The following is a 21,326-nucleotide window of genomic DNA, read 5'->3' as shown; positions in this document are numbered from 1 at the left end:
ATCCCTGTAAACTCCATTAGGATGACTTTGACACGCTTGAACATGTCATAGCTGCTCTGGGGTGATCATTACCATCAATCTCCATAAGGGAGGGAAAAAAAATTCACATGACCTTAAACTCCACACATTTCATTATACTTGCACACACTCACAGGACATATTTATTAGCTGTGTTTGAATACATTCTAATATCAAGTGAAAAGAACCATATGGAGCTCTTAAGTACCATTTTGTAAAGTATTGTAAATCCCTGATATGTGCCTAAACATCCACTGCTGCCAATAACTTATAATTGAGTTTTAATTGCATAATGTCTGTGGATTATAATTAATAACCATACTCACATATTCATTAACATATGTGGTGAAATTTGTTTTATATCACAATCAAATGCACACATCTCGATACTCAAATGGCAGTAAAAGGGGGAAAGTGAGTATGCAATTCTTTGCAAAATCAAAGAGGAATTGGTAGATTTGTTGCTTCACCATCTAAACCTTCCTATGGAAGAAAATGGCATGAAAAGGATTTTTTTCTAGTGATAATGGAGATCTGTAAAAGGATTTAGTAAAGTGTTTATGGTCCTCTTACCTTTTTCTTATTGGTGGGACAAATGTAGAAGTTTGTGACTATGATGGTTGTCCCAGGCATCAGGTTGAGCTTGGTGTAGGTTGACCCATAATCACTGGATCTGCATGAAAGAAAGAGCAAGAAAGAGAGAGAAATGTTCTTCTTATTAATATCATCACTCTGTTTAATTACTAAGTCACACACTGAAAGATGTGGCGGGATATAATACAGATCTAGATTGAATCACATTCTCAGATTATTAGATTTATTCATAGAGCTGAGAGGCAACATTAACATGACTCACTGTGTATTGTCATGTCTATTTCTGAGATTCTAACAGAATATTATCAGAAAAACAACAGGACATTTTTCCTTGTTGACACACACTGTACCTTGTACATATATTGGAATTGCTTTGAACTGCTATAGGTTAATTGTTAAAGGGATAGTTCACTTTGAAATAAAATTTTGGTATGTTTTAGCTTACCTCAAGGGCATCCAAGATGTAGGTGTCTTTTTTTCCGCAGTAGTTTCAATTTTGATATTTTTAGGTCAAACCGTTCTTGTCTGTCAGTCATATAATGCAGGTCTATGGTCACCAGCTCAAAGAGCATGCACAGAGTCCAAATTAAAACAATTCCCCATCGTCCAAATTAAACAATTCCCCATCATAAGTACACATTGATGGCCTAAGACACGAAACGAGCGGTTTGTGTGAGAAAACGAACAGTATTTATATCGTTGTTATCTCTTGAACACAGCACGCGGGCGGGTATAGATGTATACACTAGATGTCGCCTTCGGTAGGCTACTGCGGTTCATTGGAACGAAACCGTAGCCAAGGCGACATCTATGTATATATCTATACCCGCCCGCGCCGTCAGATCATTTGGACGTGTGCTGTGTTCAAGAGATAACAACGATATAAATACTGTTCGTTTTCTCACACAAACCGCTCGTTTCGTGTCTTAGGCCATCAATGTGTACTTACGATGGGGAATTGTTTAATTTGGACGATGGGGAATTGTTTTAATTTGGACTCTGTGCTTGTGTTTTGAGACAGTGACCATCGACCTGCATTATATGACTGACAGACAAGAACGGTTTGACCTAAAAATATCAAAATTGAAACTACTGCGGAAACAAAGACACCTACATCTTGGATGCCCTTGAGGTAAGCTAAAACATATCAAAAATTAATTTCAAAGTGAACTATCCCTTTAAGATACTGTTCATGAACATGGCATAACGTATGTCTTTTCAACCTCAAATCTGTGTTGAGATCCCATAAATAATAACAACACTGGGGTTTGAAATATTCACAGCAAGCACAAAATAAATAACAATTTTCAGAATAGACTGTTTTTTGGCCTCTGATTGCTAAAGTGATCTCATGAGGATGTTGACTGTTTTTTGACTGAATTGGAGTCAGCAAAACCAGTCAGCAAAAAATAAAAAATAAATAAAAGTAACTTCACAACTCTGCAAATCAGCTGCATTGGGAAAGATGGTAGTGCAGTTCTGACATTTACAAACTCACAAGTAGAGAAAAATGCTTTTTGAGCAGCCCTTCTGAAATGTTCGTGCCATTGTGTTTTAGCAGTATGCAGCAAACTAAACAGAGACAAACAGATAAACACACTCAAACTAAATTAAAACAATATCAACCTTGCAAAAAGATTTGATTCTGACCACAACAGCAGATGATGTTTCGAGTGTGGCAGGTAATGTGAGGTAAACTAGTCAGAGACTAGTTTGAATTGCTGTAGATATGAGGAATGACAAGGCAGCATCACAGGTGTGGAAATATTTGCAAAAATCACTCAGGCAGAGAGCTGTGGCCTAAACCAGCCTGACACTGTCAGAACAAATCCTTCTCACACTACACACTAACATTAAATGCGCTTGAGAACAAGGTCAAGGTCTCAGGGTTACATTTAAAGTGACTGTCAACTTTCTTTTAACTCAAAACGATACATCCACACACTGTGAACCTCTCAGTCAGGCTGAGGGAAAGCATACTGCTGCTGGCAGCAGATAGAGTGTGCAAAATGCCTGATCAAAGACTATTCCTCAACACAAACATACAGCGCTAAAGACTTCCCCCATAGAACTAATTAAAAAACAGAAGTGAACAGAACTCTTCTCTGGAGCTCCTGCAGAGCTCACATTTTTGTTCCTTGCTTGACAGAACAGAGCAGAACAGAGGTGTTTCAGCTCGAGAGGTTTAAATGAAAGCGGGCGGGAAGGCAAGGCAAGGCAGGGTGGGGGAGGTGATCATTATGCCAGGCGCCATGTTTCCAAGACATCACACAGAGGTATCATGGCAGGATGAGGAACTAAAGGTCTGAGGAATAGCATACTAAAAACAGTATATCAACTATAAGCACAACGATAGTGAACATGACGGGTTGTGCTTTCCAAAGAGCACATTTTAAACAACAACAAAACCATTTTTTGGAGCAAAGCAGCATGTTAATATGTGAATAATGTGAAATGCTTGTTAACCCACTCACAATCATGATAATAGACCATATCAGAAAAAAAGAGATGTCATCATTACATAGTGTTAAGGCCACTTGTTGTGTTTGTTATCCAAACGTCCTAAAATCTGCTACAATTATTAACACAATTTCCAGTAGCCTACCACTCTAACATGATAGATGTATAAGTACAAGACAGTGTTTTTTTATTACTATTGTTGTTTAAAAATAACCTGATTATTACCAAACGTCCTCAAAATGGAATTGATTACCAAAAAAGCCATGATTATTTGAAATCAGAATTAAATTCACAATACATGCCATTCATTCAGAAGAGTCGAGTCTGTTAATTAGAATACACAATCAGACAATGACGGTGTTCAGCGTCTCCAAAGTGTAGTAAAACTCGGCAAAGGTCATCAGTGGAGTTGGTGGAGCGAGTGCAAGAAACAGCCAACTCATTAAGTAAATCCTCTCGTGGAGAGTAAAATGTCAGAGGCCTCAGAGGAACATTATGTAACTAATAAAGCTAATTTGGAGGATTGTTTGGCACGCCGCGCTTCGGTTGCCAAACGTTTCGCTAATGATGCTAACTTAATCGGATGGCTCATTTAATGCCTCTGATTAGCTGACAGGACTAGTGCCGATGGTGACGAAGGAGTGTGGATAATAAAGAAACATGATGGGAAGAAAAGATGGAGAATGAGAACGGGGCAATAATCTGTTTTGAACTTAAAAACAATCTAATTGATTTCCAGTCAATGACTTTTTCCACCTATACAGGATACACTACCATTTAAAAATGTGGGGTCAGTATTTTGGAAAGACGTTTCTTATGTATTGTAAAATACTATTACAATTTAAAATAACTATTTCTATTTGAATATATTTTAAAATGTCATTTATTCTTGTGATGGAAAAACTGAATTTTCAGGTGATGATCGGAGAGTTCAAAAGAACAGCAGTTATTTGAAATAGAAATCGTTTGTAACATTATACATGTTTAATTATATACGTATTTGTCATTTTTGATAAATTTTATGCATCCTTGCTGAATAAAAGTATTTATTTAAAAGAAAAAATAATAATTCTTAACTGACCCCAAACTTTTTAACCACTGAACCACCTGAACTGAAAGATATATATATATATATTCTCAAATACCAACAGATTTAAAAAAAATCAAAACCTGACAAAACCTCTGCTAGAAATCTTATAATGGGCCATGTTTGGATCTTCCAACAGGACAGTGATCCAAAAACAAACATCAAAATCAAAACAAAAATGGGTCACTGAGCACAAAACCAAGCTTTTTCCATGACCATCCCAGTTCCTGACCTGGACCCTAAAGAAAATGAGTGGGCTGAACTGAAGAGAAGAAGTGCCAACATGGATCTGGGAATCTGAAGGATCTGGAGAGATTCTGTATGGAGGAATGGTTTCTGATCTCTTGTCAGGTGTTCTCCAAACTCATCAGGCATTATAGGAGAAAACTCAGAGCTGTTATCTTGGCAAAAGGAGATTGCAAAAAGTACTTAATAAAAGGGGGCAAATAATTGTTCCCAACGTGTTTTGGAGAAAAACATTTATTTCATAATGTCCCCCCACTTTCAATTCTTTTACTTCAATGAAAGGTTAGATTTTTGCAAATTTTTTTAATAAAATATCAAAAGGATTAACAATGCAGATTTATTTTTTACAGCCATCTTTGATCATATTTATATATATATATATATATATATATATATATTAACAGAAAAAGAATATGAGGTGTACGATTGAAACCCCATCATCACCTTCAGCCAATCTAATGATAATAGTAAATCATTCACAGCCTTTGGTTATGTATAAAGCTTGTATAAAGTCAAATTAGCAAGTCTAAATTTTAGAATAAATCAAATTATTGCCACAAAGGAAAGTTTCCAAGTTTGGAAATGAACAGAAAACATTGTGACTTCCTGTATTGATTTGGGATCATGAGTCATACTCCATGCAGACATTCACTGTCACATTGAATCACGGTTTCAGGTATGAGAACAGTCTAAGCATTTGGAGGGAATCGCTGAAGGAAAACAGTAAGATCAAAAAATATACAGAAGCATTAATGCGTCGAAGTAAGCGCACATTATTTTCCGAAGCCTTGAACATGTCCTTGACTGTTCTTTTTTGCTTGTTGATAGATCTCTTCTGAAAATAACCCATACTTTGACAGACATACTTGATTTCTGTGCTTGTGTAAAATCCTTCAGACCACCACTAGAGACACGGCGTGTTAGCATTACCATCAAACATAATTTATGTGGAGTGGTGTCAATATTAAATATTCTCTGACTGGTCTTCCAGAAATTAGACACTAGCCATGACCGTCACTTTTAATAGACTCCCTGCATTTTAAACAGGCAATTTATCTTGTACTGGTGATCTGACAATGGCAAGCTCTTTGTTATTAAAAAATAAATAAAAATTTAAAGTGAATTTTTGTTGTCGTTGTTGTTTTTCCAAATTTCATCTGCAGTTAAGCAAGAAATATTTTTAATCATTTTTTTCCTCCTGTGAAGTCACGACAAGTTCACATCCGCCAGAGATCTGTTGCTAACATGAAATGTCAGATGAGAAAATGTCATTCACTGCAATAGACAAAAACAAAGACATCCAGTATAATAATTCAGATAGTTAACCGTAGCAACAGTAAAGTGTTGTTTTTTTTAATGTTTTTAGACAAGTCATCATGTATGCATGTATGCAAAGACATCTCGATCCAATACTCCAAACTAAATCAATCTCATTTGTATTGTTTGATGACACTTCTCATACTCATATTCATTGTCCAATGCAGTGTCAAAATTACGTACAGTATTTCACAAAATGCATTTGTGAAGTTGCTCAAATATGCTTATGATAAGCCAGGTACTCAAAGTTTATGTGGCCACTGCAGTATATTTTAGCACTTTCCAAATTTACAATGTAAATAAGATCAAAGGTAAACCAGTATGCTTATACTCATATGAACTATGAACAAAAGTATGAAAGCTTAAGCAAATGTTTTTCATCCGCACAATCAAAATATCTTGGCTACTAGTAAATCATCATCAGTGTAACAGAAAAAGTGCCCATGAATTCGGTCCATTGGATGGCAAAATTACAATTAATGTGGCATTTATTGAACATTTACACAACTTCAACATATTTTATGAACTATTTTACAACAACAACTGATTAATTACTCATTCAGAACCCCTGAATGAACAAAACAAATTCAATAGGGTCCAACATGTTTGCTGATTCATCTTTGCATCAGTTTTTAATACCCCACACAGAATACCATTAAGAAACACAAAAATGTTAAAGTAGGTTGTGAGGAGCCAGGTATCAGCACTCATTAGGATCTGTGAAGTGTTTACTCCAATGCTACAACAGTAAAAGGGGCTTCTGTGCCACCATCCAGATATCCTCACAATAACCTAATGATGCTGATTTCCTTTTATTTTTTATGTTTGTTGTTGTGAAAAAGAGAGCTATTTTAGTTCTCCAGCATTTAAGAAGCAAGATGCTCTGGTGCTGGATGTTGGAAACAAAGGACACACACACACACACACACACACACACAAACACACACAGTGCCTTGCAAATGTTTTTAGGCCGAATTCACCCATTTTAATGAAATGCAAATAACACAGAAATGTAGCTCGCTGTGTTATTTATTCCTAAGCACTAAATCAAACATTCATTATTTTAATATGACATTGCTTTATGATATTCTTAACAAAAGGAAAATATTCCATTTGAGCAGTCAAACAGAGAAAACAAAACAAAGAAAAACAATTGAAAGTACACAACAGCCTCACAATTGCCTTCCACCTGTGATCATTAAAATCATTTTCTGTCTAAAAACCCCAACAGTTAAAGCATTCAAAGACTCAAATGAACACTAAAGAGAATACCAAATTATAAATAAACACAACAAATGCTGAAATTAGGAAAAAGTAATTTCCAAGTGTGTGAATGTCCCAGTAGGCTCTGTTGGCTCCAATATCAGAAAGTGGAAGCGAAACCAAACCACTCAGTTTAGTAAAGGTCGTCTATCAAAATTCTCTGCACGAACAAGGAGACTTGCGAGAGAAGCCATAGACCGGCCAAAAATATCACTTTGAAGGTTCAGTAGCAGAGAATGGGAAAGCATGTCTGGATGCAAAAAAAAAAGAAAAAAAAAAAAGTTGTAGTCAAATGAGATTTATTTTAGGCCAAATCACAGTGATCGGTGTAAAGTAAATCTAACACGTCATAAACTTCAAAATGCAGCAACTGTTCTTGGATTTGTCGTGAACAGAATTAAACATAAATAATGTCACAAAATACAAGAAAACACCCATGAACCAGATGCTACAGAACAAACTGTGGCAGATTAATAAATGCAAGTTATCCTATTACAATATTTCAATGGAGTGTATTGATCTAAACTCAAAGAAATGCCCACACCATTCAGAGATATATACCTGATATCCATTTGGTGGTTATTAAGCCACTGATTAATGTACACCCCTCATATTATACTGCCAGGGGGCAATTAATTTTCACTAATGCCTTCTCACTTACTATTATGAAAGGCTATCATACGGCTTTTATTGCACAGAGAGCAGGAAAAGATCATCAGACTCCATAACTCAAATCTGTTACTATTTTAAGGCGCATCATTCCCAGTAAATTGATTGTTTGTCGTTTGGCTTTTCAGGAATCTGTGTGTTCAGATTAAATATTAGGTTAGTGCCATAAATTTGGTCAACCGAAAATATTTTTTTGTTTTGTTTTAAGAAACCATTTAAATAAATAGATCACCTAAAATCTGATTGAGGGGCAGTTAGCCAGTCCACATACCTACACTACACATCTGAGAGTCTTGAGTCTTTATTACCCGAGGAGGCCGACACGTAGAGTGAGCAAACCAGGCCCGGACTGGCCATCGAGAGCACCGGGAGAATTCCCAGTGGCCTGGCGACTAATTTGGCCTGCTGCCAGCCAGCGTTTTTATACTACTACCTTTACCAGTGATCATTTTCAAATTCGTCATTCAATAAAATTATTATTATAAAAAAAAAAATCATGAATCTGTTAGTCTTGACTGGCAAGGCTACGATTTGACTTTAAGCCTCAGCCAAACGGTTAAACAGAAAATACGAGCGTCACTCGATGATGGACAGAAAATGGCCAGGTGGAGCAGAGAGGGAAAGGACAACGAAAAAGAAAGCACTCAGAGAACAAGCATCAAAATGTTGCAAAATGAATTACCTATTCAAGTGCAGGTCAGTTTCATCTGTAAATACTGTACTTTTTTCTTCGTTAACTTAGTATTGAAATGCTAGCAAATCTAAGCGGTATAGCGCCCCTATCGTCATTCAAAATACTGTATGCTAAAGGAGATTAATATTATTTAGTGTAAAGTTACATTAGTAATTTAGCAGACAAATATTAAAATGTATGTGGTACTGGGAGCAGGGAGACAGGAGTGACGGCGCTGATCCACTTGTCCGTGCGACACTTCTGTCGCGCCGCGCTCCACTATATCGGCGCTGATCCACTTGTCCGACACGACTGTCGCGTGGTGTCGCGACGCCTCCCCACATTGGTACGTTGATGGGGGGTTTACCGCTATGGGCGTGGTTTTGACCCAGCGGGAAATGTAGCGTATCAGAACAGAGGACCTGCGAGAGACTTCCCTCCGTCTCCATATGCTCTACTTCTATTGGATAGACGCGTCGCGTCTGACGGAATTCATTTGCATAAAGATGGGCATCGGCCAGCTTTTTGACGCGCAGCATTTTTTCAAATGAAGCGCCGCCTTCCCGGAATGCTTTGCGGGCGCGACAAAGTCGCTTGACGTCACCCATAGGAATATAGTGGAGCGCGGCGCGACAGAAGTGTCGCACGGACAAGTGGATCAGCGCCGTATTCCTATGGGTGACGTCAAGCGACTTTGTCGCGCCCGCAAAGCATTCCGGGAAGGCGGCGCTTCATTTGAAAAAATGCTGCGCGTCAAAAAGCTGGCCGATGCCCATCTTTATGCAAATGAATTCCGTCAGACGCGACGCGTCTATCCAATAGATGTAGAGCATATGGAGACGAAGGGAAGTCTCTCGCAGGTCCTCTGTTCTGATATGCTACATTTCCCGCTGGGTCAAAACCACGCCCATAGCGGTAAACCCCCCATCAACGTACCAATGTGGGGAGGCATCGCGACACCACGCAACAGTCGGTGGATCACCACCGTGATAGGGCAGACATCAACAAAAAGAATGCAATAACATTTTATTAGACAATTTAGAAAATGATGTCTGCCCATTTGTGAGGTTTAAAACTTTTTTTTTTTTTTTATCAAATGAAGGTGGAGAAGGTGGAGCCAGGAGTGAGATGACATGTAGAAGCAAAATACGATTTTGTAACATATTGTATGAAATAGAGTGTTGCTAAATGTTGGATATTTAAGTAATTTTAAGATAAAAACAACAACATTTTGTCATAAATATAATACTTAGATTTTTTACTAAAATAAATGTAGATTCTGGGCAAACAAATTACAATAAGGTGGTTGTTTTACACCAAGGTGGAGACAGTTCTGTTAGTAACATGAGGCCAGAACAAGTGACAGGTGAAGAAGAGACAGGTGAAGCAGAGACAGGTACAAGAAAAATACGCACACTTTATACATACATAAATACATACATAACACTAGTACTCCACTTAGTGTGTGAGGCTGATGATACTGGTGGAAGGGAGAGACAGAGAGATATTAGGGTAAATGAAGAGAAGGAAAAGGGAAGTGAGGATACCGTTCAAGAGAAAGCCTTTAATTATTTTACACGGCCCCAGCCTAAGGATTTAGACCAATAAATGTAATTTAGGAAAAAATAGGGTTGTCCGTGTTTCTAAATTTTATTTGGGTGCATAGGATGGCCTGGATGGGTGTAGGATTTCCCGGCCTGAAATTGTGTCCCAGTCCGGCCCTGGAGCAAACCAACAGTTTGTGCAATCAGAAGGGGAAGGTTCACTTACCAAAAGGAGATTTCATTTTAAGGAATCCAGTAGAGGGAGAAAAGAGAAGTCTAGTTGAATCCATGTTCATGAAAGTTACAATGACTAACAACATCTGTCTTGATTAGTTCTGACATCTCTCTCAAACCGTACACCACCTTCCAATCCTCCCAAGGGGCTTTACCTCACTGTTACTCTGTAAATAGCATAACAACATTCAAGCTAACCAGAACGCTTATTTTGTTTACAAATAGCTCAAGGGATTCGTGACAACTGTAAGCACTTCACAGTACAATACATTATTTTATAACATTTATTTTTGAACCAACACTACCGTTCAAAAGTTTGGAGACAGTAGGATTTTTAAAACAATTTGAGGTTTGAAGTTTCCTATGCTAATTCTCAGCATCATTACGTGATCCTTCAGAAATCATTCTAAAATGCTGATTTGCTGCTCAAGTAACATTTCTTATTATCATCAATGTTGAAAACAGTTGTTCTGATTGATTCAACTTTTTGTGTGTGTGTGTGTGTGGGTGGGTGTGGGTGGAAACGGTGATCATTTTTTCAAGATTCCTTGATGAATAGAAAGTTAAAGACCCCCTGTGGTGAAACCCGCTGAGATTTTAATGTTGTCTAAATGTCTGGTGTGTGTGGATTTTTAGAAGGCAGCTGTGTCTGATGAACGGGAACATGGTTTGTGTAACATTAGCAACACATTATTAACTGTTTGATAACATAGTCAAGCCAAAGGCTAATCATATCAATTACAATTATGTGTCCGACATTGTAGATACATAAATACATACGTTTAAATGTCATTTTGATTATCAAAGGGATACAATTATTGACTGCAGGGGGACTTTATAAAACAGAATTTATTTATGTGAAATAGAAATCATTTAATGATAATCAGCTTAAATAATCAATTTAAAGCATCCTCGCTGAATAAAATATTTAATTTCTTAACAAAAAAACTTACTGAGCCTAAACATTTAAGCAGTAGTGTAAATATAGAGTAAAGAAAAAGGAAAATAATGATTATTTCTTGGACTTCAAATATTTAGACCATATTTTAGTGGTGTGGACAAGGGAGTATAACTGACCATGTTGTGTTTATGAGGTTTTTGTCCTATCCTTATCACACAGGCTTTTTTTTTTTTTTTTTTTTTTTTTACAACAGCAGAGCTGAATCAGAGGGAAACATGGCTCAACAGTCATCGGAAACCTTTAGGGATGATCTGTTCGGTTTGATTTTAGAAAAATATGTATCTATAGTTTCAAAGACTCAGTGCTGCAAGGGGGCCTGGTCAGCTGCCAGCGTGAGGCTGGGAACACAGAGATAATTCTGACTTGTGCAACTATTTAACAATTTGGTTAGATACAGACACAACCAAAGCACATAAACATTCTGAAACAAAAATCATGCTACACTCGAAAAAATAAAGTTTCCAAAAGGGTGTTTTTGGAGAGATGCCAAAAAAAATAAGCCTTTTGGCTTCCCAAAAAACCTTTCAGTGAAAACTATATTTTGTTATATGTAAAGAATAATAAAAAAAAAAAAAAATTATTTTGCGCAATGAAAAGGTTCATTGGATGTTAGAGGTTCTTCATGGAACCACAGATGCCAATAAGAAACCTTAATTTATAAAAATGTATGACTTCAAATACTGTGTATAAACACCCTCAGGCGCACACACACACACACACACACACACACACACACAAATGGAAAACCCCTCATTTACACCCTCAGAAACACAGACAGAGTCTTGTGCCTGTGAGTCGGGGCAGCAGTGCTGTAATTGGGAGCATTTATCTAAATGACACCCTCATGAGGACCACTGGGACCAGGCTGAGAATTCAGCACACACCAGTGACATATTTAATTTCTACTCTCTTTCTCTCACTACACTTTTTGTATTTCTGCATTAGAAATAAATATGACAGGAAACACAAGATTTTTGTGAAAATTATAGCAACGAAACAACAAGTCAGTAAAATGGCTTAAAGGCCATTATAATTGCATTTTAAATCAGAAACTGTAGTTATTCAATTTCTCATACTTACAATAACCTAACCTGAAGTAACAGTAAATTCACATGTATCTATGCAGATAGTATTAGAGTTTTTAAAATTTTATTTTTATGGACATAATGTAAATGAAGGAATATATAATAATAATAATAACAACATTTATGAACTCATTCTAGGCCTTCATCTAAGACAAATCTTGACAAAATCAAATGTACACGAATCATTAAAATGACATGATATATTGATTTATGGTCAGTAATAGGTAAGCTGGAGCTTTTTATTTTTTTATATTACAGAGAAATTGGTCAATAAAGCATAAACATTTAAAGCCTGCTTCAGTGTATATATTTAACTAGTTAAAAAGCATAAACATGAAAATACACACAGTTGCAGATGGTTTGATTTTCAGAATTTATGCCACTTCACATTTAACATGTATTCTCTGCCTAAATATTCTTAATACATCAAATCTAATTTTGTATCACAAATCACAAAGAGAAAAACCATTTGAAACCTTAATATTACCCTAAGAGTATTTGTCCTCTGAGCAGTACTTTAATGCTTACTTACATGTATCAATCAATCAATTTATAGCATGAGTAATTGAATTTTTTTAGTGGAATGCTGTATTTGTTCTCTTTATTCTCTTTATATATTACATTATATCTCCTTAAGATGCTATTGATCTGTCAAGTAAACTCTTGTTCTGTGATGCAACATAATTCTTCTTTTATCAGCTACCATAACCTTTAACATCACTTACTGCCCAATCCAACTAAATCTCTGTTTCCCTTATCTCAGAGAGGCTACTTGACCTTTGACCACTGATGGTGGATCTAAAAGACTATTTGTGTGCTACTAGGTTCAAGGGTCATTTCGCTAGGGAAAACTCCCCATCAGGGTATCACTGGACAGCTAGGAACCAATCTTTCAAATAAAGGAGACATGACAGGTTCAGCGGCAGATGGGAAAGCAGTTAACAGCAAGTCAAAGCTTTCGTGTTTCAGTTTGATGGATGCTTAGAAGGCAAGAGATACTTTATACTAACTGTGTGTGTTTGATTGTGTCCTTTGTTTATTTCCCTGGTAATTGTTTACGAAGAAGTACCCTGACACAAATCTCTCTGTTTGCCTGAGGAATCCACAATGTATCATCTGTAACACTCCTCACAATTTATCTAATCTGAGAGGAAAACACGAACACCTAATGGGAACTAAGCTTAAGGAGCTCTGTTTCAAACAAGCTGTGATAGAAACAAACAGAGCAAAAAATAAACTGGCTCAAAGAAATGGCTCATAAATATATTGTAATTGTAAAGCTTTTTCACTTTTCCAATGCATGGGATCAACATGAATTTACAAATAAATCTAGAAATACAATATGATTCATCTGGTATCTCTCTGCCTTCTTTCTATGGTATCAAATGCATTTTTGATAGCAAACATGACAAGTAACTGTGTAATCATCCATATAACTACTTGATCTCCCCTGCCTCTGACATTTTGATGCTGAATAAATTTGTTGAGTATAAATATTATAAATGTGATTGAATGATGAATTGAAATGACATGGTCTTCATATCTACCCTGCTATATCACCACATGCGTCTACTGAACACTCAAGAAATGTGCCCTTTGAAACAGCCCAGCAGCTTCTTGTAGCTGTCCATTAGCTACTGCACATTATAGCATCCATTAACATTTAACAGTGCTGCCCATTTTGAAAACGGAGATTGCTGAAAGCATAGTTGGACTGAAAACCTCATTCTGTCACAAGCTTGTCTTTCATAAGTGTGAAATTTATTGGGTGTGATTTAAAAAGGCTGCTCATTTATGTAATTGCATTGAAAGCACACTTGCTTTTATACTGGACTCATAATGTCTAAATTTGCCGACAGCTGGCGCTTCTGGGCTGTGTATGCGAAAGAGATAAAACAGTTTTTGGCCCATCATCAAACGTGCCATCATTTGATGTGAGCTTATATTTATGTGGTAACACTATACACTAACAAAGCAAAGGACAACTGGATATAAGACTTAAATAGTAAAATTACCAATTTTTACTCACTCCAATAAGACACACTGGTATCAGCGTGGAGGAGAGGGCGAGAAAGAGAGAACACTTGATGAGGGCTGACTATAATGTAAAACATTCATCGTACACAAGTCACAAATACACCCAATTAGGACTGTCTCTCTCTCTCTCTCTCTCTCTCTCTCTCACACACACACAGACACAAACACAGACACACACACACACAAAATACAATTCTGAAGATCATAAACAATCCAATTAAGGGCCAAAAAGGATGTCTTTACAAGGTCTCTCTCTCTCTGTGTGTGTGTGTGTGTGTGTGTGTGTGTGTGTGTGTGTGTGTGTGTGTGTGTGTGTGTGTGTGTGTGTGTGTGTGTGTGTGTGTGTTTTTGTGTGTGTGTTCTTTCTGACAGAGCCCACATGTGACCAGACATTGCACATTGTCAACAGGCTGTTAGTTCAGAGACAAGTACATCTGTTCATCCCCTAGGGACTCTTGTCAAAATTTCACATTAGCTAAGCAGACACACATACTCAAACAAACAAACAAACAAACAAATACACACGTTTACTTAGCTATTTAAGTGAGGACATACTGTACTGTAGACTTATATATATATACAGTGGGGTGAACAAGTATTTGATACACTGCCGATTTTGCAGGTTTTCCTACTTACAAAGCATAGAGGTTGTAATTGTTATCATAGGTACACTTCAACTGTGAGAGACGGAATCTAAAACAAACATCCAGAAAATCACATTGTATGGTTTTTAAATAATTAATTTTCATTTTATTGCATGACATAAGTATTTGATCACCTACCAACCAGTAAGAATTCCGGCTCTCACAGACCTGTTAGTTTTTCTTTAAGAAGCCCTCCTGTTCTCCACTCATTACCTGTATTAACTGCACCTGTTTGAACTCGTTCATGTATAAAAGACACCTGTCCACACAATCAAACAGACTCCAACCTCTCCACAATGGCCAAGACCAGAGAGCTGTGTAAGGACATCAGGGATAAAATTGTAGACCTGCACAAGGCTGGGATGGGCTACAGGACCAGAACTACACGGCAGGGCCTGGTCAATGCCCTGAAGAGAGCTGGGACCACAGTCTCAAAGAAAACCATTAGTAACACACTACGCCGTCATGGATTAAAATCCTGCAGCGCACGAGCCAGCACATGTCCAGGCCCGTCTGAAGTTTGCCAATGACCATCTGGATGATCCAGAGGAGGAATGGGAGATGGTCATGTGGTCTGATGAGACAAAAATAGAGCTTTTTGGTCTAAACTCCACTCGCCGTGTTTGGAGGAAGAAGAAGGATGAGTACAACCCCAAGAACACCATCCCAACTGTGAAGCATGGAGGTGGAAACATCATTCTTTGGGGATGCTTTTCTGCAGGACGACTGCACCGTATTGAGGGGAGGATGGATGGGGCCATGTATCATGAGATCTTGGCCAACAACCTCCTTCCCTTAGTAAGAGCATTGAAGATGGGTCGTGGTTGGGTCTTCCAGCATGACCACGACCCGAAACACACAGCCAGGGGAACTAAGGAGTGGCTCCGTAAGAAGCATCTCAAGGTCCTGGAGTGGCCTAGCCAGTCTCCAGACCTGAACCCAATAGAAAATCTTTGGAGGGAGCTGAAAGTCCGTATTGCCCAGCGACAGCCCCGAAACCTGAAGGATCTGGAGAAGGTCTGTATGGAGGAGTGGGCCAAAATCCCTGCTGCAGTGTGTGCAAACCTGGTCAAGAACTACAGGAAACCTATGATCTCTGTAATTACAAACAAAAGTTTCTGTACCAAATATTAAGTTCTGCTTTTCTGATGTATCAAATACTTATGTCATGCAATGAAATGCAAATGAATTACTTAAAAATCATACAATGTGATTTTCTGGATTTTTGTTTTAGATTCCATCACTCAGTTGAAGTGATAACAATTACAGACTTCTGTAACATGCTTTGTAAGTGGGAAAACCTGCAAAATTGACAGTGTCTCAAATACTTGTTCTCCCCACTATATATATATATATAAATATATAAATATATTTGAAACAACGCACATCAATAGCTGTCTGGTCTGCGAGTGCAATAGTTTACGGCAGATCTTTGACAAAACAAGATTGAAGAGTAACAAGGGTGCTCTTTTGCAGTATTGATGTCTTTTTTGTCTCATATGGTGCTAAAAGCAACACAAAAGGAAGAAATACATCTATCCATTAATGAAATTTAATCAGATACAAATATGAAGCCTCATTGAGGTAATCAATGTATTTGTGATGGTTGGGGTTAGCGGGTACTAAGACACTTGACAACTTGTCTGAGAGGGGCTTTTGAGAACCATTTACACATCTCCATCTAATCTCTCTCTCTCTCTCTCTCTAGAGACAGGTAATCTAATCAGCAGTCCACTTTGCATAATTGAAATACACAGTCCCTAACTAGGAGAGAGGAGTGATCTATTTCACTTTCGTCATTATTTGATCCATCCTCAAAAGAACTGTGTTTTATCCTGAAACGCAACACATCAAGAGATTCACGGCTTCTTTGATTCGTCCTGATCTGAAACAAAGTAAACACTGAAGGAAAATGGCTTTGACTTACATCCTGTGCAATGACTACAGACCTAGTGTAAGTAAACGTTTTGTAAAGCTATATGTTTTTGTAATATATTTTAATGTTTTTCTGTTTACTTAACCACCATTTAAGTTAATTACTGTTAAGTGCACATAACATGGTAACATTCTAGCTTCGACTGAAAAAAGCCACCTGAAAATCATTTGCAGGGTGCAAATATTGCCCCTTAATAAAAAAAAAGTTAGGTTCTGACATGGTGGTTCAGTAAGTAGGTCAGTTGTTAATTCAGAAAACCACTGTGATGAATTCAGAGCTCTTGAAACCTTTTAGACTGATTAATTTAAAATAAACGGCCTTAAGAATCATTAACTTCTGAACCAGACTACACTGTGCTTTATGTTTGTGTCTTTGTTTTATTTTAGCCAACCCTGCCTTTTTAATTCACATTCAACTAATACTACAAGCTTACAACTCGGACATGGCCAATATATATATATATATAAAATTTATATATACAGTATATATTATTTATATATATATATATATATTAATTTTTTTTAATGTCAAGTCACTAGTGATTCATGCTGTATAGGAAACACTGGATATGTCATATTAAGTACAAATTAGGATATTCAGTTGCTTTTTAGTCAAAAACTAGTTTAACTGTTGTCTCTACAAGGTTTGTATCTCCAAAAATGACCTCTACAATTTCCAAAAGAGATATTTTACTTCAGCTCCACTTGACCCACAGTACTGCATCTGAGTGTGTGTGTGTGTGTGTGTGTGTGTGTGTGTGTGTGTGTGTGTGTGTGTGTGTGTGTGTGTGTGTGTGTGTGTGTGTGTGTGTGTGTGTGTGTGTGTGTGTGTGTGTGTGTGTGTGTGTGTGTGTGTGACTCTGATCCCTGGGGGTCTCTGTTAGCTAGCAGTCAAAGCAAAGCAAGGCATCCATTAGAACTCACACACACATTTATGTGTCAGGTTGGATTAGGCTTAGACAAGGGGTGACAGGAAGGTCACACACACACACACACACACACACACACACACACACACACACACACACACACACACACACACACACACACAACCACAACCACACACACACACACACACACACACACACACACACACACTCACTCACACTCACACTCACACTCACACACACCTTAGTTTCACTATATTTGTGAGATGTCATAGACGTAATGGTTTTTATATGGAACTCACAAACCAGTAAATAACCAGTAAATATCAGTAGAAGCATACAGACGTATTACACAAAAAGCATGTTTTTATAAAAACAATTTCCAGCCACACTCAGACTGATGGCAAAAGACATAACAGAAGGGAAAATATGTTAATCTCACTTCTCACAAGATTACAAATTTTACTTGCTACTAAAGTTACTGTACTTTATGAACATATGGCAATAAGCTGTACAATAAGCTGTTGATATGGATCTGTTACACAGATGTAACAGAAACAGCAGCTACGCTAATTATTTTCCATTTGCTTTTCTGTTTTATCTCGGGATGCCCATTCCGAGGTAACTAGGGTACGTCAGCTCCACTTTGGATCCTCTTATGAAGACTTCAGATGCCCCAACACCTGTGAAGAGACGGCGCCAGCTCTTGCAAGGACTTCAGATGACGCAAACTCTGAATCAACATGCACCTAACTCCAAATCAATCTGTTGTCAATTGCATTACCGGCAGAAATCTAAAACATTCCTAAAAGTTGACTTTAATATAAACATGGATATGATGTGTCAAGTCACCCGTTTACACAGCAGAAGTTCATTAAGTGCACTTTCTGTTGTTCCTGTCCACTTGAGCAGTGTTTTGGAAACGTAGCAGATGCTCCTTAAACTGCATGCCACCGTACCCTTGGGAAATCAGGTCAGATTTGATCAATCTCAAAGCACAGCACATGGTGAGCCAGGATCAGCAAGTAGAAAGGGAAGTTCATGTGTGACCTGATTAAATAAAAGTGAACAGAGAACAGACGTCTTCTCTCTGACTCTCTGATTGATGCAACGTGCACAAGAAAAAGTAAGATTAGCCTGCTTTAAACATGGGTAGGAAACGATTTATGATGGTGCAAATCGCGAAATATTTTTTGCATACAAATGATTAAAACTGTTAAAGATTAAACCGCAATATATTTGAAATCAATGAGTTTGACTTGATGGACATGAAAAACTACAGTGTATATGTACATTTGCATCTGTGTTTCTCTAGCTTTAAAGGGATAGTTCCGACAAAATTTTTAATTTTGTCATAATTTACTCACCGTCATGTTTTTAAAACCTGTATGACTTTCATCTTCTGTGGAACATAAAATAACCTTTTTTTTTGTCCATACAGTAGAAGATAACGATCATTAAAACTGTTTGGTTGCCAGCATTCTTCAAAATATCTTCTTTTGTGTTCCACAGAAAAGTCATGCAGGTTTGGAACAACATAAGTGTGGGTAGATGATTTTTGGGGTTGAATTTTATCATTGTATATGAATTCACTTCACGCCGCCTCACACTCACTGACATAAATCAATTTGTGCAGGATGTCTACAGATATGCAAATGTTGTGAATGTTAATGTGGAGATGACCAACAATTAATAATTGAATAAAATAATACATTCAGATTCATTACAATTATTGACCAATAAAAGGTGCACGATAAATAAAGTTATTGTCTCCCAAAAGAAAGAATCAACTCTGAACCGCATTTTGTTCCGAGTCCTACTGCTTTACGGTTCTACGTCACTAGAAGACACATTTGCATAATGCCCGCCTATGCTGTATGCTGTCCGCCCACAACACGTAATTTTACTGACAACTGCTTCTCAAATCTTGGAGTTCAACGCGGGATTAGTAAAACGCTTGCTCTTGAAAGATGGGTCAGTATATATTTTCTACCGGCTGTTCAAAATACTTAGTTTTGTGTTTTATATTGTGTAAGTTTCCGGCTAACTGGCTACCTCACGTTATCTTACTAAAATACTTCTGCTAATCAGCTGTGGGCCACTATTACCTAAAACTGTGTCTATTAATGCAGATTGTCTGTCATTCTTACTACTTTGAGTAAAGAAAAAGGATGGAGCAAGATTTGTTTTACAAACGTTTGTTACATCAGTCATTCACGTTTGTGCTGGGCAAACATATGCACCGTTATTGATACAGTTCCTGCATGTTCACCGTTCATTGGACTCGCGCTCGGATTGATATGGTAAAATCAACGTCATCTTTTCCGTCTTTACAGCGTGTACAATCGCTGAGCTTTAGGAAGCATCCGGACAGAGCTGATGTTCAGTTATGGTAATCGTCGTGTAGCTTCCGACAGCTGTAGACCAATCGTAACAGACTGGGCCATCTGGCCAATCAGAGCAGAGCAAGCTCACGGAAAGGAGTGATTTAGAGAGACTTATTCATCCATCGAGTCATTTGAGAATCATTGACAAATGTGGTGCTGTTCAATGTATATTATGAGAAAATGACACTCTTTTTTTTACTTTTGATGCATGTAAACCTGTTGTAGGAAACCTCCAAAACAAAATTAGGAGCCTTTAAAATAGCATAATAGGGGCATATTAAAGGGTAATAACTGGAAGAACAGAACTTTTACAGAAACCGCTAAACAGACATTGTACAGTCTATTGATGGGAAGCAGGTCCAGGCAGACTTCCCTGCATTTCAGAGGAATGGATTTAAACATGGTTATATGTGTTAATCGTAGCTGAAAATACTACTTATATTGGTAGCTAAAAGCATAAATTCAAATTAGTCACAATATTTAATAAACTAACATGCCAAGACTTGCAGATTCTGTGTGGGCCTGATGGGAAGGAAAGAATAATTACGGAATAATATAAATGAGGATGATGCTTTATCACTATTCCCGTCAGTCATGATGGTGATGTTTGTAGATCAGCTGCTGGGTTCTCATGTATTAATATACCATACAAACAGAGAGTTAGATTGCTGTTTGCCTCGCAGAGATGAAATCTAACAAGAACCCCAGGGCCAGATGGCCTGAGGGGTAATTTATGGAAAAGCCCATTCATTTCCTGTCACTGAAATTTAATTCTGCTATAGTTCCCAGTTTCTTAATTTCAGGATGTTCAAGTGTGAGATTTTACTACATTATTCATTGTTAGGAAATAAACATGTTTCGCATTTCTCTGTTTTGGGGTTTGTTTTGTTTTACATTTTTAAATTGATATAATGTCAAAAGTATGAAAAACGTGTGGACTATGTCTTGCCACTACGCCAGAAATCAATTGTATCTATGCACTTATAACTGAACACATCATGACTAATAGATATGAAGGAGACAAACCACACACTGAAAAATAAATGGCAGAAACCACATTGTCAATATGGAGCTATGAAACAAAACAGCCAATCACATTAGCTACAATCATTGCCTGTATTTTCTTGTTTTTGATCAACAAATAAAAAGACAAATATGTGTCTTGTGGGAATTCCCTAATAGTCTATCGAGGGCTATTAAGAAAGACATATTCTTATATCTCTTAAGAAATGACACAAGCTGTTGGGTAAAGAGTTTTCCGATGGTCCTCCTCTACTTCTCTCAT

At 37.4% G+C, this 21,326-nt stretch overlaps 1 protein-coding gene across 4 annotated transcripts in view; it reads right to left on the bottom strand.

The window, feature by feature from the left end:
• The window catches only part of sorcs2 (sortilin-related VPS10 domain containing receptor 2), a 194,972-nt gene that overhangs the window by 85,804 nt on the left and 87,842 nt on the right, over nt 1-21,326 (bottom strand). For all 4 annotated transcript variants that reach the window (XM_084403473.1, XM_084403474.1, XM_084403475.1 and 1 more), the window contains exon 3: nt 592-691. In XM_084403473.1, coding sequence (XP_084259599.1) covers nt 592-691 — 100 coding nt within the window. The remainder of the gene's footprint in view (nt 1-591; nt 692-21,326) is intronic.

This window comes from Rutilus rutilus (genome assembly GCF_951802725.1).
Source record: "Rutilus rutilus genome assembly, chromosome: 3".
NCBI classification, from domain to species: domain Eukaryota; kingdom Metazoa; phylum Chordata; class Actinopteri; order Cypriniformes; family Leuciscidae; genus Rutilus; species Rutilus rutilus.
Note: the sequence above shows the minus strand (reverse complement) of the source record. Positions and strands in the feature narration are given on the sequence as shown.